Source organism: Salvelinus sp. IW2-2015, unplaced genomic scaffold (assembly GCF_002910315.2).
Source record: "Salvelinus sp. IW2-2015 unplaced genomic scaffold, ASM291031v2 Un_scaffold2604, whole genome shotgun sequence".
Taxonomy (NCBI): domain Eukaryota; kingdom Metazoa; phylum Chordata; class Actinopteri; order Salmoniformes; family Salmonidae; genus Salvelinus; species Salvelinus sp. IW2-2015.
This window is the reverse complement of record NW_019943912.1, coordinates 25560-52096: the sequence shown is the minus strand read 5'-3', so window position 1 is coordinate 52096 and position 26537 is coordinate 25560. Positions and strand designations below refer to the sequence as shown.

Below are 26537 nucleotides of genomic sequence, written 5' to 3'. Positions count from 1 at the left end.
GGCTAACGTATGTCAATGGTTTTACGAACAGCAGTAACATCAGGCAGGATTTAGGCTACCAACTGCCTAGCCAGTTGTAGCTCAATCTTGGGTGCAATGTTCACGTTCCCGCACTGACTGACTGTGTGGATGCTCATTGATTTAATGTTACGTTAGCCTACATGCTATACTAGCAAAAATTATATAGCTGTCGACTATATTAGCCACGACTTACCGTTCTTTGTGCAGCTTCAAATGTCGAACAAAGTTGGAAGTTGTTGCGCCTCCGTCGTAATTTTCTTCCCAGATGTTTTGCAAGTTGCAATCCGTTTTTTGTTGATACAACGTAGTCTTTATATCCGAAAATAACAATTACTTAATTACATCAAGTGTTCCAATGGTAAAACGTTTGAGTTAATTACATCAAGCGTTCCAATGGTAAAACGTTTGATTTAATTACATCAAGCGTTCCAATGGTAAAACGTTTGAGTTAATTACATCAAGCGTAAGGGATCGAACCCGGGTCTGTAGTGACGCCTCTAGCACTGAGATGCAGTATCTTAGACTGCTGCACCACTCGGGTCTATAGTGACAACTCTAGCACTGTGATGCAGTACCTTAGACTGCTGCACCACTCCGGTCTATAGTGACACCTCTAACACTGTGATACAGTACCTTAGACTGCTGCACCACTCAGGTCTATAGTGACACCTCTAACACTGCGATGCAGTACCTTAGATCGCTGCACCACTCGGGTCTATAGTGACAACTCTAACACTGTGATACAGTACCTTAGACTGCTGCACCACTCAGGTCTATAGTGACACCTCTAACACTGCGATGCAGTACCTTAGACTGCTGCACCACTCAGGTCTATAGTGACACCTCTAACACTGGGGATGCCAGTACCTTAGACTGCTGCACCACTCGGGTCTATAGTGACACCTCTAACACTGGATTCAGTACCTTAGACTGCTGCACCACTCGGGTCTATAGTGACACCTCTAACACTGTGATCAGTACCTTAGATCGCTGCACCACTCGGGTCTATAGTGACACCTCTAACACTGGATCAGTACCTTAGACTGCTGCCCACTCGGGTCTATAGTGACACCTCTAACACTGGATCAGTACCTTAGACTGCTGCACCACTCGGGTCTATAGTGACACCTCTAACACTGCGATACAGTACGGGCATAACCTTTTTTTAACCAATTCTGATGGTTGTTAAAAGTGGATTTTGACATTATTACCGTTATATCAAACACCTCAACACCCCCAACTATCAATCTCTTTGGCACCGTAGACATCTAGTGACCACTTGATTCCATGTGACCAAACATTCCTGAGGCTGAGTCTCAAATAGTCACCTGTCCCTTTTAATAGCCGGGCAATGGCACACATAGCAAATAAATTTTGGGTCTAAATTAAAGGGCTACAATTATAGTTTAATTACATATTTTAAATAAAATGTCCATAATATCTGCATTATATTGGAATGATCGTGTTTCACAATATTCCTCAAAAAAAAAAAATCTGGATCTTCTATTGTGTTGTTGACTGAACGTTTGTTTAGTGTAACTCTGGGTGCTTGTTGGTTTTGTCACACTGCTTTGCTTTATCTTGGCCAGGTTGCAGTTGTAAATGAGAACTTGTTCTCAACTGACCAACCTGGTTAATTAAATAAAGGAGAAATAAATACAACATAATAATACATAAAAATGTAATAGCAGTCTAGACCTAGTCTGTTCATTATATACATCTACATGATGTATTGTTACACCGTGTAGGAGCAGTATAGACCTAGTCTGTTCATTATATACATCTACATGATGTATTGTTACACCATGTAGGAGCAGTATAGACCTAGTCTGTTCATTATATACATCTACATGGGGTATTGATTCACCAAAAATAAAGGGAAATTATATTATTTTATACTAATACAATTGCTCAGAGGAAGAGATTTAGTTTAACATGTAATTCTCAAAAGGGAGGGGTCTGAATTATTGCCACCCATGTTTTAAATACTCCAGTAACCTCCCCTTGGGAGGATAACGACACTGAAATGTTTTATGAGATTATAGAACACATTGGGTGGGATCTTAGACCATTCCTCCAAACAGAATCTCTCCAGGTCCTTGATTTATTTTGTCTGTGCCTATGGACTGCCCTGTTCAATTCAAACCACAGGTTTTCAATGGAGTTCAAGTCTGACGACTGAGATGGCCATTGAAAATGTTGATTTTGTGCCTAATTAACCATTTCTTTGTGGATGTTGATATGTCTTGCTGGAAGATCCACTTATGGCCAAGTTTCAGCCACCTAGCAAAACTAGGTTTTTGGCTGAAACAGTAATTTTTGCTCATCTTTATCAAGGGTATCAATAACTAGGTGCTTATTTTGATATCTAGTTATTTGACTGAATCAGTAATACAGATGTGGAGTAGATGTAGTTTGTTTTAAATCCTCATAAAAAATCTGAACTAATCAAACAACACTTGTTGCTCTTTGTACGTGTTGATATAATATTCTTATTTAATGGAGAGGAAAAAAACGTTTCCCTAAACTGCTTTATAATATTATAATTCAATGAAGAAGAAAACAAGTTTTCCCTCCTCAACTGCGTTTCCTCCCTCCAGACAGCAGATGGCGATATGTGTCTTTCAGGCGAGGTTTCTAGTGTGACGTATAATCTAGTGGACGGAACGCTTCTTCAACAACTGCAGCCACGTCGGTAGCTCGCTAGCCAACAAAGTCGGAACATTCAAGTTCTTTAGACAATTTCGTGGTTTATTTGCCACTATGCTTTAAACATACTTATGTGGAAACAACTAGCTACCCCTTTTAATTTAATATTTACGTTATAAGTCAACTAGCTGGCTGGTTAAGTTAGCACTAGTCTAGTCGCTAATGCTAACTAGCTATTATCCCCGACCATGAGTTCACTAAACTACTCTCCTCCTGATAAAGAAGAGGTGGTCTGCTGGACGGAGAAAGAAACTCTCGTGAAAGAGGAGGAGAAAGAAAAGGCTGTTACAATACAAAAACAAGTAGAGGGTGAGGCTGTTACAGTGAATGAAGAAGAGAAAGACGTTACAGTTAAAGAAGAGGATGAGGCCTTAAGAGTGAAAGTGGAGGATGACGTTACTGTGAAAGAAGAGGGGGAAGATGCAGTTTTTGGAGTGGAGAATGACGTGAAAGAAGATGAAGACGTTTTTGGAATGAAGGATGAAGAGCGGGAGATTACTGTCACATTAGAGGAGGAAGAAGAAGAGAAGTCTGGAGAACTGATTAACACCAGTAAATACAGTGAGTACTATCTTATAAAACAGGAACATTGATCTGATTAACACCAGTACATACAGTGAGTAATATCTTATAAAACAGGGACATTGATTTGATTAACACCAGTAAATACAGTGAGTACTATCTTATAAAACACGGACATTGATCTCTGCAGTTGTTGAACAAATGTTTGATTTTTAAAACGCCATTCTACACTTGAATATGTTTTTGTACTGTAGGAATTGTTCATGACTTCCTCCGGTTATTTAAAAAAATACTTTTCCAGTTGAAAAGTGATATGTAAATACAGTAAAGTATAAACACACTAAAGGGAAACAAATAAATGTTTTGAGCAAAGTAGTGTTTTTTGAGACAACTGCAAACTAGAAGGAGTGAGTGATGTCATAGTAAGGTATTCAAGAAGTTGGCTTGATGGGAAGTTGTGATGTTATCCAATAGGCGACAGATCTTCATGTGAATATTCATTATTCTTTTTTAAGTCATTCCTGTTCTGTCAAGTTGGTTGTTGATCATTGCTAGAAAGCCATTTTCAAGTCTTGCCTTAGACTTTCAAGACGATTTAAGTCCAAACTGTAACTAGGCCACTCAGGAACATTCAATGTCATCTTGGTAAGCTCCTCCAGTGTCGATTTGGCCTTGTGGTTTCGTTTATTTTCATGTTCGTAGAGTTTTTTGTATTCAGATTTCTAAAATGCACTCTACCTACATAACATTTAGTGTCGCCTTATATTACGCTGGAAAAACAGTTTTCATGGGCACAGATCCTAAATCATTTCAGAGTATGCAAAATTAAATGATGCTAACCGAGAGTCACCGTATTGACAACGCCCAAATGGGTACTGTCATTAACGTGGTTCTTCAATAATTACACATAATACTTAATACTGTAGCTGTTTTGTTATAGTCACATGTTCAACTATCATCAGCTGATCCAGGAAATCATTTTCTGAATGACAGTCAAATGACAAACATCACGACATGCAACAACAACCAAAGTGCTTCTTCATTCATTACACCGGTAAAGACAGTTATGCCGTGCTCCACGTTGGATCCAACATCCCTAACAAATTGATGTTTATAATGTTGTTGTCTGCTTGATTTACAGTAGGGTCTCGTTAGTCTGTTTGGAGACAGAGATACTTAGCTCATAATGTGTAGAGAACTGTTCCTTGATGGATATGTGTAACAGTATAACTTTAGTCCGACCCCTCGCCCCGACCCGGGCGCGAATCAGGGACCCTCTGCACACATCAACAACAGTCACACGAAGCATCGTTACCCATCGCTCCACAAAAGCCAGGGCCCTTGCAGAGCAAGGGGAACCACTACTTCAAGGACTCAGAGCAAGTGACGTCACCGATTGAAAGGCTTTTAGCGCGCACCACCGCTAATTAGCTAGCCATTCCACATCCGTTACATAGGCTATTGTACAACACACAGAGCTATTTTCCTTTATTCAGGACATTTAGAATGACAACCCATTACAGAGTAGCCTAGTGGGATTATTCACAAAATTTGGTACACATCCGGTGGATAGAGAGCCGTTTATTATGTTCAACATAGGAGGGCCAAGCACATGAAGCAGCTCTTTAAGTAGTTTAGTTGGAATAGGATCCAGTATGCAGCTTGAAGGTTTAGAGGCCATGATTATTTTCATCATTGTGTCAAGAGATATAGTACTAAAACACTTAAGTGTCTCTCTTGATCCTAGGTCCTGGCAGAGTTGTGCAGACTCRGGACARCTGAGCTTTGGAGGAATACGCAGATTCAAAGAGGAGTCCGTAATTTGCTTTCTAATGATCATGATCTTTTCCTCAAAGAAGTTCATGAATTTATTACTGCTGAAGTGAAAGCCATCCTCACTTGGGGAATGCTGCTTTTTAGTTAGCTTTGCGGCAGTATCAAAAAGACATTTTGGATTGTTCTTATTTTCCTCAATTAAGTTGGAAAAATAGGATGATCGAGCAGCAGTGAGGGCTTTTCGATACTGCACGGTACTGTCTTTCCAAGCTAGTCGGAAGACTTCCAGTTTGGTGTGGCGCCATTTCCGTTCCAATTTTCTGGAAGCTTGCTTCAGAGCTCGGGTATTTTCTGTATACCAGGGAGCTAGTTTCTTATGACAAATGTTTTTCGTTTTAGGGGTGCAACTGCATCTAGGGTATTGCGCAAGGTTAAATTGAGTTCCTCAGTTAGGTGGTTAACTGATTTTTGTCCTCTGACGTCCTTGGGTAGGCGAAGGAGTCTGGAAGGGCATCAAGGAATCTTTGTGTTGTCTGAGAATTTATAGCACGTCCTTTGATGCTCCTTGGTTGGGGTCTGTGCAGATTATTTGTGTCGATTGCAAACGTAATAAAATGGTGGTCTGATAGTCCAGGATTATGAGGAAACACATTAAGATCCACAACATTTATTCCATGGGACAAAACTAGGTCCAGAGTATGACTGTGGCAGTGAGTAGGTCCAGAGACATGTTGGACAAAACCCACTGAGTCGATGATGGCTCCGAAAGCCTTTTGGAGTGGGTCTGTGGACTTTTCCATGTGAATATTAAAATCACCAAAAATTTGAATATTATCTACTATGACTACAAGGTCCGATAGGAATTCAGGGAACTCAGTGAGGAACGCGGTATATGGCCCAGGAGGCCTGTAAACAGTAGCTATAAAAGTGATTGAGTAGGCTGCATAGATTTCAGACTAGAAGCTCAAAAGACGAAAACGTCATTTTTGGGGGGTAAATTGAAATTTGCTATAGTAAATGTTAGCAACCTCCGCCTTTGCGGGATGCACGGGGGTATAGTCCTCGTGTAACCAGGAGGTGAGGCCTCATTTAACAGTAAATTCATCAGGTAAGCCATGTTTCAGTCGGCCAATCACATCAAGATTATGATCAGTGATTAGTTCATTGACTATAACTGCCTTTGAATTGAGGGATCTAACATTAAGTAGCCCTATTTTGAGATGTGAGGTATCACGATCTCTTTCAATAATGGCAGGAATGGAGGAGGTCTTTATCCTAGTGAGATTGCTAAAGCGAAGTTATGGGTCCTACAGTAGGTCTGTGTTGTTGTTTGGTGAAGTTATGTGCCAATTTGTTGAACACTTAGGGTACAAACCCTCATTGTACGCTGATGGCAAGCTAGCCAGAGAGCATTTTACCTGTTGAAGTGTTTAAGTATAAATCAATTGAAGCAGGTGATTCAGACCCTACAATTATAATCCATATTTAATGTGAAATGCACTTATAAGCAACCTGGAAATGGTGGATATTATTGGTGTCAGTATGAGAACTCCCTGAGTTTCTCCCACGGTGGTGAATCAGTGAATAGACACAGAGCTTAATGTGAGTTTCCTTGAGTAGCACTCCTGATCTTGCACTGTAATGTTCAGAATACATTGTGAAAATCTAAAATCTTCGCTCACTATTTTTGCTCCAGGCAGATATACTACATCCATAACTAGCGGTTTCCTCATTAGCAGGGAGGAGTTTCTGCAACCAAATTGTGTGTGCTATGCCCTCGTGCTGCAATTTTAGCAAACACAGAAAGGGGCCCATATTGGAGACCAAATGTAATCTGGCACACTGCTTAGGATTTCAACAACTTGAATAACTTATTTCTAGCCTACAATCATCGATGTTACTACTAATGTGAAAACAAGACTAAATCTGGCTATTGTTGCTATCTTGACTGTCTTAATTGTTAAATACAACAGACGTCAATTGTTGTACACCTTCATGGGTACGCTCTGGGCATCACCCTTTACCTCAAATATACAGTGGATTTCTGCTGTAGTGGGCCTTTAACCATCTGTCTGACTTTGTTGTTCACACAGGAGAGAGACGGGACTATCGTGGATCCTCTGGGGAGCCTCAACAACATCATAATGCTGATGAGGCAGAGAAAAGTCTCTCCAGATCAGAACACCTCAAGAAACACCAGCAGAGACCCACAGGGAAGAATTCTCACTGCTGCTCTGACTGTGGGAAAAGATTCAACTCTTCAGTAAAACTTAAAACACATCAAAGAATTCACACAGGAGAGAAATCTTACGGCTGTGATCAATGTGGGAAGAGTTTTACTCTGCTACAAACCCTGAAATCACACCAGCGAACACACACAGGAGAGAAACCTTATAGCTGTGATCAATGTGGGAAGAATTTTACTACATCTAGCAATCTCACTATACACCAGAGAACACACACAGGAGAGAAACCATATAGCTGTGATCAATGTGGGAAGAGTTTTAATACATCTAGCTATCTAACTATACACCAGAGAACACACACAGGAGAGAAACCTTACGGCTGTGATCAATGTGGGAAGAGATTTATTCTGCTACAAACCCTGAAATCACACCAGAGAATACACTCTGGAGAGAAACCTTTTGGCTGTTATCAATGTGGGAAGAGTTTTACTCAGCTAAGCATCCTGATAGTACACCAGCGCGGACACACAGGAGAGAAACCTTTTAGCTGTGATCAATGTGGGAAGGGTTTTACTACATCTAGCTGTCTAACTATACACCAGAGAACACACACTGGAGAGAAACCTTATGGCTGTGATCAATGTGGGAAGAGTTTTACTCAGCTAAGCAACCTGGTAGTACACAAGAGAACACACACAGGAGAGAAACCTTATAGCTGTGATCAATGTGGGAAGGGTTTTACTACATCTAGCTGTCTAACTATACACCAGAGAATACACACAGGAGAGAAACCTTATGGCTGTGATCACTGTGGGAAGACTTTTATTGGGCTACAATCCCTGAAATCACACCAGAGAATACACACGGGAGAGAAATCTTATAGCTGTGATCAATGTGGGAAGGGTTTTACTACATCTAGCTGTCTAACTAAACACCAGAGAACACACACGGGAGAGAAATCTTTTGGCTGTGATCAATGTGGGAAGAGTTTTTCTCACCCAAGCAGCCTGATAGTACACCAGCGGACACACACAGGAGAGAAACCTTATAGCTGTGATCAGTGTGGGAAGAGTTTTTCTACATCTTGCTATCTAACTATTCACCAGAGAACACACACAGGAGAGAAAYYWYATAGCTGTGATCAATGTGGGAAGAGATACTCTGATAAAAGATCTCTGATTAAACATCAGAAAATACATACATGAAGGAGTTGTTTCATGATATCAATGAAATAATGTCACAATGTAGAATGTTTTAACATTGTTGAAGCAGTATTTGAATGAATGTCAGAATGTAGAACCCTAAACGTTTGTCCCCTGTTCAGTTGATATTAGCCTCAGCGGAAAAATCCAGGCCCTGAATTGAAAGAGTACTATTTATTTAACAAAAAGTGACAAAAAAAATTGTGTTACACTTACCACGTTGGTGACCCACTTGAATCAAAACGCAACACTTCAACATGTTTAGGTTTTCAATATATCCCAAATTGTTTCTGCATATTGGTTATTGATTTGGACACGTTAAAACTGTGTTTTGACATTGCGCTATTCCAATTTAGCAAAATGTCATTGAAAAGACGACTATGCCCAACGTCCAATATATGTTCGGTTGTAGTTTTCGGGTAGTTTTTTCAATTACTTAATTTCAACATACTTGCAGCCTAAACACATGGACACAGTATAATAAATTGGTCTATAATCAATTGTATTAACAATCTTACATCTTACATTTAGCACGTATAGCATCTTACATTTAGCACGTATATACATCTTACATTTAGCTCGTATAGCTCGTTAGCACATAGGACGCACTGATTGGTGTCACCTCGTTAGTGTTCCACCTGTGCTGGCTTGTCCATCTCGTTAGTGGGAAGGTGTTTCACCTGAGCTGGTCCTGGTTCTATTTAAGAGTGTCTGGCCCAGTGCTCCAGTTGTCTTGATAGATGTGGAGAGTCAACACCTTTAGTTGCGCTACCGTTTTGGTTTGCTTCCTGTCTTTAAGTTTGTTGTGGGTTTTTCTTTTGTTTGCCTCTTCTTGGGCAGATTTAGTGKGTGCTTATGGTRGGTGACTTTTATGTCCCAGTTGTTGTTACTTGTCAACTTTCAGTGGACACTGAGAGCAAAACTGCAAGATTATGTTATAATACTTTTATTGCATCAAATGGTTGTTTTATGCAACAGAATAGAGGGTTCTTATAACTATTGTGTATGTGTGTTCTACTGAGGATGGGCCTCTGGGAGATAACACTGACAGGAGATTTACAATGTCTTTTGGGTGATTAAAACCTAAAGATACCGCATTCCAGAGCATGAGTAATGTTTCTGTTCTACATGGTACCAGGGAGAGAGGACCCCAGGGCCAGACCCTGGTCTCTACACAGAGTACTGTTTTTACAGCAGATACTGTCTGCTGAGAATTTTAAGTATCTTTCATACAAATCTTAACCTTGTGACCCGTTCTATACATCTATTGTTCGTCATGTAGGTTGAAAGGAGAGTATCTTGGCTATAAAAGACCTTTGTACTGTTGTCCTGTGGGTCGACCAGCCATCATTATCGTAGAACACTCAATTGATTCACTTTATGTGTACGTTGTATTGACCTGCTCCCTTATTAATAAGTGAATAAAGATTTAGTTTAAGAATAACTCTGACTTGTGTGGTATGTTTCTCTCCTCATTTGATATTAAAGAAGTTAACCACCACATTTGGCGATGTGAATCTTCACTTGGTGACCGCTCCTGACGACCTGGGTAAATGACCTGGCTCCTGACGACCTGGGTAAATGGCCTGGCTCCTGACGACCTGGGTAAATGGTGCACGAGGGATCGCTCAAACTTGGGATCTCAGGAAGACCACACTTTGGGAACGGAGCAGATGGACCCACCTTTGATTTGAGAGGCAGCGAGCCGAGTGGATATCACATCTCAAAAGTATTTTTTTTTTAAATGAAGAGGAAACCCGCAAAGTGGAGTTAAGCCTCGTAGGCTCTGCGTGTGTATTCCTGTGTGGAGGTGTAAACAGGGCCCAGTCAGGAGGCNGTGTGTATTCCTGTGTGGAGGTGTAAACAGGGCCCAGTCAGGAGGCCCTGAGTGTGTATTCCTGTGTGGAGGTGTAAACATGGCCCAGTCAGGAGGCTCTGAGTGTGTATTCCTGTGTGGAGGTGTAAACAGGGCCCAGTCAGGAGGCCCTGAGTGTATTCCTGTGTGGAGGTGTAAACAGGGCCCTGTCAGGAGGCTCTGAGGCTGAGGCAGCTATCTATGTGAACTGGATGAAAACTAGAATCTGTGTTTACTAGTTAAGACCATTTATGATATAGTATAAGATAGTAAGGTGCGCCTGTAATTGTTTTAAACCTGGACCCAATTTTAGAAGTATTGAAAGATGTAAATGTAAGAGTTGCATTATCCTAGGAACTAACCATGACATAGAAATGTGAAAATATTCCTGCAGATTAAAATATTGTTGAAAACAACTAATTGATTAGGTATGTTTGGGAATAGCATTGTGTGACTGTGACATGAGAGTTGTGTGAATATGGAAATTAGTCTTAATCTGACGTTTGGATAGAAACATATAGAAATATGCTTAATCAGATGATTGAAATTTGGATAATAAGCGAGATGATATTTTAGAAAGCAGCGGAAGGTCTATAGTTCCTGGGAGGCTTGATTTTGCCGTGGTCTCTGGGAGGTTAGAGAACTGTTGGGGATCCCATGGTCATTGTCCGGGAAACAAGTTTATTTTTTGTTCTGCTGGGAGTATGTTTGGAGAGCTGCTTCGTAGCTATGGAAAGTCCTTGAAAAAGCAAATGGAATGGTTGTCGTGAGTACCTGAGAATTTCTTACATTTTATATGGATTCTGTGAATATATGATGAATTGTATGTGTCTATAATCGATTACTAGAGATTTGATAAAGTAATACTGGGAATATAATTAGATACAATTTAAACAACCCATATGTAGACGAACGTAGGTTTTGAGTTGGTATCTTTAATGGATAATTTGATAAAGATGAGGTTTAAGCATTATTAAACAGTCTACAAAGTCTGGGCAGTTGTTTCAGAAACTGATGGGAGTGTCCACTTTAGGGTAAGTTACCCTAACGATGTAACTATAAAACGTCCGGGTACTACAATTGAAATAAAACTCCTTAAGGCCTGTGGGGGGGTTCTTCCCAGTATGAGAGGAGTTGCTAGATTTATTGAATAAACCTTTTTCCATAAAGTTAGAGAGAACCAAGGTGGCTGACTAGCTGTTGATGTTGAAGAATCGTCCCGTYCACTAGATTAAACGTCACAGTGGCAGAATCACCTGAAAGACGCACATCGCYRTCTGCTGACTGGAGTTGGTATCGCAGTTTAGAAAACACTCAAAAGCGACTGCCCCTAAAAACCAACGACTCCCTTTGAAAACGGGCGATGTGGCATCAAACATTTATTATAGTGTAAAAATGTACTACAAAGTGTAGCTAAATACAATAACTTTGGTCATACCCACTCAGCCCGTGACGTCCAAGGACGTTGAATTACGGGCGATATCAGGTCTGTCTGTTGTGGCTGCTATTTCTCCCCAAAATAGTCATCCAAAATTGGGCTGTGTATAACTACTAAATGTCTCTCAGACAAGGTGACTTTTATCCATATACACTCTAAAAGTAGAGGTTCCTGGATTATCCTTTAGGGGTTCTTCAAATTGAAACTGTGGGGGAACCCCTAAAAGTTATTTGAAGAACCCTTTATCATGGTTCCTCAAAAAACCTTTTGGGGTTCATTTTTTAAACTCTCTGTCCACCCTCCCTGCATTATAGAAACATATTTAAATAATAATATTGACAATATTAATTTAAATAATTCATTGTTTATTTAGTGGCACCACAAATGTGAATTCATATTTACAAAACAATTTACCAAACAAAACACATTACAAAATTGCAACATTTCTGCAGACATGTCAGACCATAATAAATAATACATTTACTTTGTATAGTGCTTTTCATGACATTTAAAAAATATATACAAATAATGATGTACAATAAAAACAACATACATTAAAAATGAATCATTGGTAAACTAACAATATTGTAGACTTGATGCTAAATACAGATTTTTCAGCTTTAGTGTGTATATCGTATCCACTTAGTTATGTTAGGAAGTTTGCCATCTTTATGACCGGCCCTGGTAACTTCACCCCAACTTCTCTTCTCCCCAGAACACAGTAACTTAACAACATAAGTGTTTTTCTGACATTTTGGGTAAATTTAAGGGGAAATAAAAAATACAGCCCTAGCAGAGCCCCAAGTCCCATGGGGACGTCCTCGAGGGCGTGGATGTTCTCCCCATCAAAGGCCAGCAGGATTTCACTCTCATGGTGAAATGGATTTCCGCTGATGTGCAGTAAAGGAGTGAAGAGCGGTAAAATCTGTGTCAACAAAAGTAAGAAAAGATTATTACACATACAATTAACAAAGAACATAACAAATGTTCAGCTATAGTTTTATATAAGCATGCACACCTATGTTTATGAAGAAACAGATGATTGGTGCATAGGCATACCTTGTCACGGACATAGAGGCCACTCGGGTCCTCATTGAAGAGGTAGGGCAAGAGCAGAATCGCTGCTGTGGTCTCCAGTCCCAGTAAAGTAAAGCAATGATCTTACTACACTTGATCATTTTATTACAAAATACATTAGAGAAAGGGAAGGAATAAGAGCAAATCCCTCTTCTGTATTGTCCTTCAGGGACTGTCAAAATAGCAGGATGATGTCCTCACCCCTGCCTCGCCTCTCTACCTCTGCTAGTCCTTGAATTATCTTTTTGTCTATATCCATTCCATGGACTTGATTCATTTCTGACAAGATCTGAAAAGATCATTTGTACACATTTGTATGCTAATAGATTTCAGTTTGTATTGACTGCTATGTAGGTTAAATGTACACTTCAAATGCAGCTGTCCTACAACAGATCTGTACCTTCTTCTTGATCCCAATTGCATTGTGTCCGTGTTCTGTCCTATAAGAATTTCAAAGGAAGAGAAAATGTGTCAAAGAATAGTCTTACAAGCATTAAAACATATATATATATATATTAAATAAATATTGAAAGATAAATGGCATCGACATACAATGTAATGGAAAATAGAAGAACGTATTGGAGAAAGCACTAGCCAATACAGTACTGCCATACAATAACAGTACTGACATACAGGCCTAATATCACATTTCAAGATATCGTTGTACACAAATTGTTCAATATTTCATCAGACTGACTTGAAAGATTATACGCAACATTTTGCTGCATGGCAATACTGTGTTTGGATTCTGAAGTGCATTTATACAAAAGAGGTAGTCTAGACACTGTATTAATACCATTATGCATTTGAATCCCATCTACAGCTACCATCTAAGCTATTAATTTCCCTCCACAAGGGGGCGTACATGTAACGTTTCCAAAATAGGATAGTATTGTCCATGTAACGTTTCCAAAATGGGATATTATTGTCCATGTAACGTTTCCAAAATGGGATAGTATTGTCCATGTAACGTTTCCAAAATGGGATAGTATTGTCCATGTAACGCTTCCAAAATGCGATAGTATTGTCCATGTAACGTTTCCAAAATGGGATAGTATTGTACATGTAACTTCTCCAAAATGGGATAGTATTGTCCATGTAACGTTTACAAAATGGGATAGTATTGTCCATGTAACGTTATGCCCCCTTGTGAGTTAATAGTATTGCATGCTGTAGCATGCTATATAAAGAGGAAGCCCTCCATTGACGATTCAGTTCGTTGTAACATCTCGTCTGGACAGATCACCGTCCTTAGTTAGTTAGTTAGTTAGTTAACGAAACTAAAGTTAGCTAGTTCATTCTCACAAAAGTGAGAAAAGCTCTATATTGGAAACTTACGTTAATGAGTGTAAAGCCATGTTGGCTTTATGGAAACGATATACAATATATGGGAAAGAATATAGTTGATGGAAATAATCCAAACCTAGTTGTGCCTAGTTAGGACATAACGTTATCTAGCTAGATAACGGTACTGTACTGTAGCTCATACAAACGCCAACGGTCAAACCCGGCTTTCTAATATTTACGGTAATTAACTATAGTAACGTTATGGAAGCTATTCACAGAAAACTATCATTGTCTTCGTTATTAATTATTAGTATTTTATATTATTATAATAAATTATTTCAAGATATTCAGAGCCAAACATCAATCCAACTTAACCTTTTTAACTGTTGTCGCATCCAAACTTGTCACCATCGTTTTCAGTTGTAATTGCGAAGTTCCCAGAAGAAGTCCAGCAACAACGGAGGTTCCTCGATGAACCCACCTTCTAACAAGTTATTTGAAGAACCTTTTGGGGCTGTTTTTCATTAACCAAGAACCGTACGGTTCTTAGGGGATCTGAGAACAACTCCAGTTGAACCCTTCATTTTAAGAGTGTAGTCGGCTCTATTTAGTCTCAGATTAAAAACATGATGATTAGCATCAATGATCAAGTCAGCTGCTGCTGCTCCAATACAATATGAGGTGAGACGGTGAACTGATGTTGAACCGGGCAGTCAGCTGCTGCTGCTCCAATACAGTATGGCAGTCAGCTGCTGCTGCTCCAATACAGTTTGAGGTGAGACGGTGAACTGATGTTGAACCGGGCAGTCAGCTGCTGCTGCTCCAATACAGTTTGAGGTGAGACGGTGAACTGATGTTGAACCGGGCAGTCAGCTGCTGCTGCTCCAATACAGTATGAGGTGAGACGGTGGAACTGATGTTGTCGGGATCACTGCTGTGCAGTCAGCTGCTGCTGCTCCAATACAGTATGAGGTGAGACGGTGAAACTGACGTGTTGAACCGGCGGCAGTCTGCTTGCTGCTCCAATACAGTATGAGGTGAGACGGTGAACTGACGTTGAACCGGGCAGTCAGCTGCTGCTGCTCCAATACAGTATGAGGTGAGACGGTGAACTGGTTGAACCTGGCAGTCAGCTGCTGCTGCTCCAATACAGTATGAGGTGAGAGGTGAACTGACGTTGAACCGGGCAGTCAGCTGCTGCTGCTACCATACAGTATGAGGGTGAGACGGGAACTGACGTTGAACTGGGCAGTCTGCTGCTGCTCCAATACAGTATGAGGTGAGACGGTGAACCCGGGCAGTCAGCTGCTGCTGCTCCAATACAGTATGAGGTGAGACGGTGAACTGATGTTGAACTGGGCAGTCAGCTGCTGCTCCAATACAGTATGAGGTGAGACGTAAACTGATGTTGAATCATAATGATTAAGTCTAATTAAAATGAATTAAGTGAAAACTGTTAAAAAATACTAATATGGCATATTAAATATTTTTACTCTATTGTTATCATATAGAAACGTCATGGAATATTGTACATCATATTAGCATCAACATACATTATTGTTTCATTCAATTTCACATAATGTCAGGACCCGGTGCGAGAAACAGTCACTAAATCGGCAGAACCCAGAAGATGAGGCAGACACAGCAAGTTAGAGATGGTGTTTAATAAAAAAAATAGATATCTTCCAAAATACAAAGAAATCCACAAAGTGGTAAAAACAGCAAGGGAAAAACAAACCTCAAAAGACTAATACAAAATACAAAAGAAACAAAACCAGAGAACTCTGGAAAATCCACAAGAGAAAAATATATGTTCACAACAAGGCTGGGGCTGGGTCTAACATACAAACACTGAGCACAGGAACTGAGGAACACACAGGATTAAATACTAACAAGGGAAACACATCAGGTGCAAACAATAATTAGAGCAAGGGAAAAACAAAAGGTACAAAAAAGGTGCAATGGACAATCTAGTGACAAAAAACCAGAACAGCCTGGCCAAAACCTGACACATAATAAGGATATTTCATATTTTCAAGTTCAGAAGTCAGAACCCATCACCTGCTATGTAAAGAAGACAGAAGAATGCCAATGGTCAATGCTATCCGGGATCCTTGGGACATCCCTACCCTAAACCCTAACCTTAACCATTTAAATGTCAACTTAAGGGCTAGGACGTCCCAAGGATGTATCTCTACCTGAAAATACATGATCTAAGTGATTGATAGTTGGTATTCAGCAGTCATAAAGCCTAATTTACTTTAATGAACTACTAAAATAGTGATTTTGTCAGACAGCAGCTCTACACTTTATTGACTGACTGATCCATTCATCCTTCCATCCCTCCTCAGCCTTCCTCTCCTCTGAAGACCCAGTGAGGGTGGAGCTCAGTCAGAGAGCTGTTGAGGGACTGGTTAGGAAGAACACTTCTACAGAGAGGTGAGAGTCCCCTTAGCCGTTCACCACTTAAGCAAAAGGGAATATGTTCCATCTAGTTTCATTTACATTAGTGCAAATTGTCAACTAATATTGTGTAATTTCTCACCCTTTCTGGCCGTATGAAAGTGAATTCCCTCAGGCACACACATTTTGTTCTTTGTTATTACCGAGCCACTGCCTGTTCGAGTCCGCTATCATCCAGAAGGCGAGGTCAGTACAGGTGCATCAAAGCTGGGACCGAGAGACAGAAGCTGTTTTTCCAATCTCAAGGCCATCAGACTGTTAAATAGCCATCACTAACACAGAGAGCTGCTGCCTACATACACAGACTTGAAATCCTTGGCCACTTTTAAGGAATGGAACACTAGTCACTTGAATAATGTTTAGACATCTGGCATTACTCATCTCTTATGTACAGTGGGAGAACAAGTATTGATACACTGCCGATTTTGCAGTTTTCCTACTTACAAAGCATGTAGAGGTTCTGTCAATTTTTTATCATAGGTACACTTCAACTGTGAGAGACGGAATCTAAAACAAAAATCCAGAAATCACATTGTATGATTTTTAAGTAATTAATTTGCATTTTATTGCATGACATAAGTATTTGATCACCTACAACCAGTAAGAATTCGGCTCTCACAGACCTGTTGTTCTTCTTTAAAAAAGCCCTCCTGTTCTCCAATCATTAGCTGTATTAATGCACCTGTTTGAACTCGTTACCTGTATAAAAAGACACCTGTCCACACACTCAATCAAACAGACTCCAACCTCTTCCACAATGGCCAAGACCAGAGAGCTGTGTAAGGACATCAGGGCTAAAATTGTAGACCTGCACAAGGCTGGGATGGGCTACAGGCAATAGGCAAGCAGCTTGTGAGAAGGCAACAACTGTTGGCGCCAATTATTCGAAATGGAAGAAGTTCAAGATGACGGTCAATCACCCTCAGTCTGGGGCTCCATGCAGATCTCACCTCGTGGGGCATCAATGATCATGAGGAAGGTGAGGGATCAGCCCAGAACTACACGGCAGGAACCTGGTCAATGACCTGAAGAGAGCTGGGACCACAGTCTCAAAGAAAACCATTAGTAAACACCTACGCCGTCATGGAATTAAAATCCTGCAGCGCACGCAAGGTCCCCCTGCTCAAGCCATCGCATGTCCAGGCCCGTCTGAAGTTTGCCAATGACCATCTGGATGATCCAGAGGAGGAATGGGAGAAGGTCATGTGGTCTGATGAGACAAAAATAGAGCTTTTTTGGTCTAAACTCCACTTCCGTGTTTGGAGGAAGAAGAAGGATGAGTACAACCCAAAAACACCATCCCAACCATGAAGCATGGAGGTGGAAACATCATTCTTTGGGGATGCTTTTCTGCAAAGGGGACAGGACGACTGCACCGTATTGAGGAGGACCATGCACCATGTATCGCGAGATCTTGGCCAACAACCTCCTTCCCTCAGTAAGAGCATTGAAGATGGGTCGTGGCTGGGTCTTCCAGCATGCCAATGACCCGAAACACACAGCCAGGGCAACTAAGAGTGGCTCCGTAAGAAGCATCTCAAGGTCCTGGAGTGGCCTAGCCAGTCTCCCAGAGTTGAACCCAATAGAAAATCTTGAGGGAGCTGAAAGTCCATATTGCCCAGCGACAGCCCGAAACCTGAAGGATCTGAGAAGGTCTGTATGGAGGAGTGGGCCAAAATCCCTGCTGCACTGTGTGCAAACCTGGTAAAGAACTACAGGAAACGTATGATTCTCTGTAATTGCAAACAAGGTTTCTGTACCAAATATTCGTTCTGCTTCTCTGATGTATCAAATACTTATGTCATGCAATAGCCTAATTAATTACTTAAAAGTCATATAATGTGATTTTCTGGATTTTTGTTTTAGATTCCGTCTCTCACACGTTGAAGTGTACCTATGATAAAAATTACAGATCTCTACATGCTTTGTAAGTAGGAAACCTGCAAAATCGGCAGTGTATCAAATACTTGTTCTCCCCACTGTATATACTGTATTCTATCCTATTCTACGTATTATACTGTATTCTATCCTATTCTAACTGTATTACTTTCATTCATATCTATATACTGTATTCTATCCTATTCTACTGTATCTTAGTCTATGTATATACTGTATTCTATCCTATTCTACTGTATCACTCATCTCATATGTATATACTGTATTCTATCCTAGTCTATGTATTACTCATCTCATATGTATATACTGTATCCTATTCTACTGTATTTTAGTCTATGTATTACTCATCTCATATGTATATACTCTATTCTATTCATTAACAAATACTAAAAGGGACTAAGAGTCTGTTGATTGGTCAGTCATTGGGTTCATTTGTTGAAATCAAATCAAGCTTTATTTATACAGCACATTTCAGACATGGATGCAACACAATGGCTTCACAGGAATAAACAAATTAAATATTTAGTACACAACAAACAGAAGACTAACAACTGAAAGACTAATGAGCACCCTAAGGAAATGCCATTGATTAAAATATTAATTGGATGCAATATCCATCTCAAAATTCAAGCAATTTTTTTTTTTAGGAGGGGCTCTGTAGAGACCAAGGTCTGGCCCTGGGGTCATCTCTCCCTGGTACCATATAGAACAGAAACATTAACTCATGCTCTGGAATGCGGTCTCATCACCCAAAAGACATTGTAAATCTCCTGTCAGTGTTCTCTCCCAGAGGCCCATCCTCAGTAGAACACACAGACACAATAGTTCTAAGAACCCTCTMTTCTGTTGCATAAAACAACCATTTGATGCAACAAAAGTATTATAACATAATCTTGCAATTTTGCTCTCAGTGTCCACTGAAAGTTGACTAGTAACAACAACTGGGACCTAAAAGACACCCACCATGAGACCCACTAAATCTGCCCAAGAAGAGGCAAACAAGAAAAACACACACCAAATTTAAAGACAGGAAGCAACCCAAAAAGGTAGAGCAACTAAAGGTGTTGACTCTCCACATCTATCAAGACAACTGGAGCACTGGGCCAGACACTCTTAAATAGAACCTGGACCAGCTCAGGTGAAACACCTTCCCACTAACGAGATGGACAAGCCAGCACAGGTGTAACACATACTGACTAACGAGGTGACATCAATCGGTGCGCCCTACGTGCTAACGAGCTAAAGTCCAACCTCAAAACATAAATGGAAAAACCAAAGCCTGTAACAACTTGCCCCTTAAGACAACAAAGTTTGCTCACCACCAACAGAAATCAACTTCCATTTCACATTATAATCTACTACAATGCTTCACCTTCACCAATATAAACATGGTGTCAACTTGCTGTCAACAAGAGAAAACACATTTCTAAATAATAATATACAATCATATAATTTTTTTTACTCCTTTTTCTTTCTATAGAATCTTAAAACTCACTAGCTTCTAGAACTCTCTAGCTTCTAGAATTCTCGTCTTCCTGAAACTCACTAGCTTCTAGAACTCTCGTCCCCTTGGAACGAGCCCAAACAAAACTCATCTCCAATACAGAAAACGCACTGGCTAAACGCAAAACACAAAACTTTTTGACTGCCCACCCTTGAGACAATCAGCAAGTTTTCCTTAAAACGGACATGTCTGATTTCAAGAGGAAACTCCTGCAATATCCATATTAACTTTCCACATCACTGCGGAGCTTCTCTCTCTTTTCAGGGTTCACTCGATAGGCATGTTGTTGGATCGGGACACAGGCCCCAATGTCATGCTCTGGTACATTTGGGTTGGCACATCTGAGAATGAACCCTGATATTCTAAAAGAAGGGCAACAACGTCAATATAATTGTACCTGAAAATTGTCAGTTGGTTGCATAAATAATTATGATTACTAAATCCTACATGAATTGTAAATATGAAATATCAAAAGCAAATGTACACCCCTTTGTTAATATGTATTGTCAATAATTCACTTAATGGTGAGGCATGGAACAATAAAACATGTATATACACAAACATCTGCAATAATCATATTACTTGTATTTTTTAAACAAGCACCTTATAAACTGCACAAACACCAGAAACGCTGTTGTTTTGACAAGTAGCAATAAATCATTGATATCAATTAGGGGGGACATCAGGTTGTATGTGCTGTTGAAACTAACACAACTAAAAAAAACACACGGAAATGGGAGATATATTTTACCTCACTGGTTAGAGGACAACCTGCAGAAGACAGTCAGCTACATTTGGGAGTGATGGATTTAAATTTAGGGGTCACTAAGCAAAGGAACGCAACACTTATGTCATAATTAATCGATATCATGCTAAAATAATTTGTTGAAATCAATTGTGCCGAGAAGAGGGAGATGAGGTTGCACGTCCTGTTTAAACTAACAGCTCAAAAACCACACGGAATCTGGGAGTAATGGGTACATCACTGGTTAGAGGACAATTTGTCGAAAACAGCTAGCTACATTTTGATTCAAGTGGGTTGCCAACGTGGTAAACAGCGTAACACAACTCTTTTTTTGTTAAATCTCATAAATAGTACTCTTCCATTTCAGAGCCTGGATTTTTCCCCTGAGGCTAATATCCATATCATGTTGAAATCAATTGATAAGGGGGCAAACGTTTAGGCTTCTACATTGTGACTATTAAAATACTCCTAATACAATGTTAAAACTTCCCACATTGACCACAGCTATAAGGTTTCTCTCCTGTGTGTGTTCGCTGATGTAGTCAGAGAGCTAGATGTAGTAAAACTCTTCCCACATTGACCACAGCTATAAGGGTTCTCTCCTGTGTGTGTTCTCTGGTGTAGAGTCAGATTGCTAGATGCAGCAAAACTCTTCCCACATTGACCACAGCTATACGGTTTCTCTCCTGTGTGTGTTCTCTGGTGTAGAGTAAGATTTCAAGATGTAGTAAAACTATTCCCACATTGATCACAGCTATAAGGTTTCTCTCCTGTGTGTGTTCTCTGGTGTTGAGTCAGCTGGCCAGATTGAACAAAACTCTTCCCACATATGACACCGCTATAAGGTTCTCTCCTGTGTGGATTCTCTGATGTTATTTTAATGCCTGGATGATGAGGTGAATCTCTTCCACAGTCAGAGGCAGCAGTGAGTTTCTCGTCTGTGGGATCTCTGCGGGTGTTTCTTGAGGTGTTCTAATGTGGAGGAGACTCTTCTCTGCCTTGGTCAGCATCAATGAGGTTGTTGAGCGTCCCCAGAGGATCCACGATAGTCACGTTCTCTCTCCTGTGAAACAAGGTCAGACAGATGATTAAAGGCCACAACAGCGAAATCCACTGTAAAAGGTATGCCACTATACCATGATTGTTTAATCAACAATTGACGCTCTGTAATGAATGTTAAAATTATTTGACAACTTGTCTTAAAATGAGGCAAGAATAGTCATATTTTGTCATGTTTTTCACATTTAGTAGTGAACTCGATGATTGTAGACTAGAAATAAGTTATTATCTGTTGGTTGAAACTTGAAGCAGTGTGCAAGAGACTTTGGTCTCCAATTAGGGCCCTTTTTGTGTTTAATAAAATTGCTGCATGAGGGCGATGCACATGCAATTTAGTTGTAGAACTGCCTCCCACTAATGAGGAAACCGATAGATATGGATGTAATGTATGATAGTATATCTGGTAATGAGGAACCACTAGTTATGGATGTAGTATATCTGTATGAGAACCACTAGTTATGGATGTTAGTATATCTGTAATGAGGAAACCACGAGTTATGATGTATATATTGGTAATGAGAAACCCTAGTTATGGATGTAGTATATCTGCCTGGAGCAAAAATGGTGAGCAAAGATTTTAGGTTTTTCACAATGTATTCTGAAATTTACAGCTCACTATCTATTCTGAATGTGAATGGGGAACCCTCTATTTACAGGTTGTCTTATGAGTACATTTCACACTACTTTGGATTTATAATTGTAAAGGCTCGTTTGAATGTCCTGCTAATATAATGTTTGTGTCATCATTGCAAATCAACCGCTTTGTACTTAAAAACACCAACGTAAAATGCTCTTTGGCTAGCTTTTTCATCAGCCTGACAATGAGGGTTTGTACACGGTTTGCCAAATTGCATAACTCAAACACCATAATATAGAACCTACTGTAGGATCATAACTTCACCTAACAATATAGGAAAATAGCTCTGTGTGTGTACATAGCCTATCCATCAAGGAACAGTTCTCTACACATTATGACCAAAGTAGGGATGTTGGATCAACGTGGAGCACGGCATAACTGGTTTTAACCAGAGTATGAATGAAGAAGCACTTTGGTTGTTGTTGCATTGTCGTGAATGTTTGTCATTTTGGACTGGCCATTCAGAAAATTATTTCGCAGCTGGGTGAATAGTTGAACATGTGACTGTAACTAAACAGCTACAGTATTAAGAATTATGTGTAATTATTGAAAAACCACATTAAGGACAGTATCCATTTGGGTGTTGTCAAGAAAGTTACGATTACATTTTTTATTTCACCTTTATTTAACCAGGTGGCCAGTCGAGAACAAGTTCTCATTTACAACTGCGACCTGGCCAAGATAAAGCAAAGCAGTGCGACAAAAAAACAACAGAGTTACACGTGGGATAAACAAACGTACAGTCAATAACACAATAGAAAAATCTATATACAGTGTGTGCAAATGGAGTACGGAGGAAAGGCAATAAATAGGCCATAGTAGCAAAGTAATTACAATTTATCAAATTAACACTGGAGTGATAGATGTGCAGATGATGATGTGCAAGTATAAATACTGGTGTGCAAAAGAGCAAAAAAAGTAAATAAAAACATGGGTGTGAGGTAGGCAGTTGGATGGGCTATTTACAGATGGGCTGTGTACAGCTGCAGCGATTGGTAAGCTGCTCAGATAGCTGATGCTTAAAGTTAGTGAGGGAGATATAAGTCTCCAACTTCAGTGATTTTTGCAATTCGTTCCAGTCATTGGCAGCAGAGAACTGGAAGGAAAGGCGGCCAAAGAGGTGTTGGCTTTGGGGATGACCAGTGAGATATACCTGCTGGAGCGCGTGCTATGGGTGGGTGTTGCTATGGTGACCAGTGAGCTGAGTTAAGGCGGAGCTTTACATAGCAAAGACTTATAGATGATCTGGAGCCAGTGAGTTTGGCGACGAATATGTAGCGAGGGCCAGCCGACGAGAGCATACAGGTCGCAGTGGTGGGTGGTATATGAGGCTTTGGTGACAAAACGGATGGCACTGTGATAGACTGCATCCAGTTTGCTGAGTAGAGAGTTGGAGGCTATTTTGTAAATGATATCGCCGAAGTCAAGGATCGGTAGGATAGTCAGTTTTACGAGGGTATGTTTGGCAGCGTGAGTGAAGGAAGCTTTGTTGTGAAATAGGGAGACAATTCTAGATTTAATTTTGGATTGGAGATGCTTAATATGAGTCTCGAAGGAGAATTAACAGTCTAACCAGACACCTAGGTATTTGTAGTTGTCCACATATTCTAAGTCAGAACCGTCCAGAGTAGTGATGCTAGTCGGGCGGGCAGCGATCGGTTGAAGAGCATGCATTTAGTTTTACTAGCGTTTAAGAGCAGTTGGAGGCCACAGAAGGAGTGTTGTATGGCATCGAAGCTCGTTTGGAGGTTTGTTAACACAGTGTCCAAAGAAGGGCCAGATGTATACAGAATGGTGTCATCTGCGTAGAGGTGGATCAAGGAATCACCCGCAGCAAGAGCGACATCGTATATATACAGAGAAAAGAGTCGGCCTGAGAATTGAACCCTGTGGTAACCCCATAGAGACTGCCAGAGGTCCGGACAACAGGCCAGGTTGATGAAGACGGCTGCACAGTACTGTCTTTTATCGATGGCGGTTATGATATCGTTTAGTACCTTGAGCGTGGATGAGGTGCACCCGTGACCAGCTCGGAAACCGGATTGCACAGCGGAGAAGGTACAGTGGGAATCGAAATGGACAGTGATCTGTTTGTTAACTTGGCTTTCGAAGACTTTAGAAAGGCAGGACAGGATGGATATCGGTCTGTAACAGTTTGGGTCTAGAGTATCACCCCCTTTGAAGAGGGGGATGACTGTGGAAGCTTTCCAATCTTTAGGAATCTCGGACGATACGAAAGAGAGTTTGAACAGACTAGTAATAGGGGTTGCAACAATGGCGGCGGATAATTTTAGAAAGAGGGTCCAGATTGTCTAGCCCAGCTGATTTGTACGGGTCCAGGTTTTGCAGCTCTTTCAGAACATCAGCTATCTGGATTTGGGTGAAGGAGAAGCTGGGGAGGCTTGGGCAAGTAGCTGCGGGGGGTGTGGAGCTGTTGGCCGGGGTTGTGGTAGCCAGGAGGAAAGCATGGCCAGCCTTAGATAAATGCTTATTGAAATTCTCGATTATCGTGGATTTATCGGTGGTGACAGTGTTTCCTAGCCTCAGTGCAGTGGGCAGCTGGGAGGAGGTGCTCTTATTCTCCATGGACTTTACAGTGTCCCAAAACTCTTTGGAGTTAGAGCTACAGGATGCAAATTTCTGTTTGAAAAAGCTAGCCTTTGCTTTCCTAACTGACTGTGTGTAATTGTTCCTGACTTCTCTGAAAAGTTGCATATCGCGGGGACTATTCGACGCTAGTGCAGTACGCCACAGGATGTATTTGTGCTGGTCGAGAGCAGTCAGGTCTGGAGTGAACCAAGGGCTATATCTGTTCTTAGCTCTACATTTTTTTAAATGGGCATGCTTATTTAAAGTGGTGAGGAAATTACTTTTAAAGAACAACCAGGCATCCTCTACTGATGGGATGAGGTCAATATCCTTCCAGGATACCCGGGCCAGGTCGATTAGAAAGGCCTGCTGGCAGAAGTGTTTTAGGGAGCGTTTGACAGTGATGAGCAACCCAGGCATCCTCTACTGATCGGATGAGGTCAAATATCCTTCCCAGGATACCCGGGCAGGTGATTAGGAAACGGCCTGCTGCGACAGATGTTTTAGGGAGCGTTTTGACAGTGAGTGGCGGGGGGGTGGTCGTTTGCACCGCGGCCAATCACGGATGCAGACAATGAGGCAGTGATCGCGAGACACACTGATTGAAAAACAGCCAGAGGTGTAATTTGGAGGGCAAGTTGGTCAGGATCGAAAATATCTATGAGGGCTGCCATGTTTAGCAGATTTAGGGTGTAGCCTGGTGGGTTCCTGAAATTTGTGTGAGATTGAGGGCATCCTAGCTGGATTCGTTAGGATGGCGGGGTGTTTAAGCATATCCCAGTTTAGGTCACCTAACAGACACGCATCTGAAGATAGATGGGGGGCAATCGATTCACATATGGTGCTCGGGCAGCTGGGAGGCTGAGGGGGGTCTGTAACAGGTGGGCTAACAGGAGACACTTATTTCTTGTGAGAGATGAATTTTTAAAAATGTAAAAGCCCTCGAAACTGTTTGGGTATAGACCTGGAAAGTCCCTATGACAGAACTATAGGCACGGCCCATCCTCCTGGATGATTGCACTCGCTCCCCCTTTGGCCAACACCGTTCTATTTTCTTTGACGGAAAATGTGTAGTTGGGGCATGGAAATGTCATGATTTTTGTGGCCTTCCAAATCCAGGATTCAGACAGCAAGGACATCAACGGTTGCTAAAGCAGTGAGTCAAAACAATTTCAGGGAGGAGGCCTTCTGATGTTAACATGCATGTAACCAAGGATTTTTTATGGGTTACCAGCAGTCAAACAAAACTGAGCGCGCTGGGGACACACTGGGCCTGGGTTAACCCTATATCACCAGATTAAGAGGATAGGATGAGGGTACGGCTATCAGAAACTGGTTTGTCTAGTGCGTTGTGAACGGAGAATAAAAGGAGCAGATTTCTGGGCTGCGTAGGATAAGATTCAAGGCATAAATGTACAGACAGGGTATAGATAGGGTGTGGGTACAGTGTATGTAAACCTAGGCACTGAAGTGAACAATAAGAGGAGAGTTCACCTCTGCGAGGCACTAGTTTATGAAGGTGAGGTCACCCGCATGTGTGGGAGGTGTGACAAAAGAAGCTCTCTGAGGCA

At 40.9% G+C, this 26537-nt stretch overlaps 1 protein-coding gene and 3 long non-coding RNA genes across 5 annotated transcripts in view; 1 reads left to right on the top strand and 3 right to left on the bottom strand.

Moving 5' to 3' along the window:
• The window catches only part of LOC112074361 (zinc finger protein ZFP2-like), a 98182-nt gene extending 88263 nt beyond the window's left edge, over nucleotides 1–9919 (top strand). Inside the window, exons 1-2 of one of the 2 annotated variants that reach the window (XM_024141549.2) lie at nucleotides 2675–3291; nucleotides 7122–9919. In XM_024141549.2, the coding sequence (XP_023997317.1) occupies nucleotides 2919–3291; nucleotides 7122–8419 (1671 nt within the window). In that variant the 5' untranslated portion in view covers nucleotides 2675–2918 and the 3' untranslated portion in view covers nucleotides 8420–9919. Of the gene's footprint in view, nucleotides 1–2674; nucleotides 3292–7121 lie in introns of those variants that run through there. The other variant, XM_070440491.1, reaches the window with a different exon arrangement.
• LOC139025388 (uncharacterized) overlaps nucleotides 1–20077 on the bottom strand; it is a 47457-nt gene extending 27380 nt beyond the window's left edge. The window contains exon 1 of the long non-coding RNA XR_011476959.1: nucleotides 19895–20077. This is a non-coding gene — a long non-coding RNA (uncharacterized lncRNA). The remainder of the gene's footprint in view (nucleotides 1–19894) is intronic.
• The window catches only part of LOC139025386 (uncharacterized), an 88655-nt gene that overhangs the window by 45268 nt on the left and 16850 nt on the right, over nucleotides 1–26537 (bottom strand). The window lies entirely within an intron of this gene.
• LOC139025387 (uncharacterized) lies at nucleotides 12058–13407 on the bottom strand. The gene is made up of 2 exons (XR_011476958.1): nucleotides 12769–13407; nucleotides 12058–12634 (listed from the first exon to the last, which is right to left on the bottom strand). It is a non-coding gene; the product is annotated as an uncharacterized lncRNA (long non-coding RNA).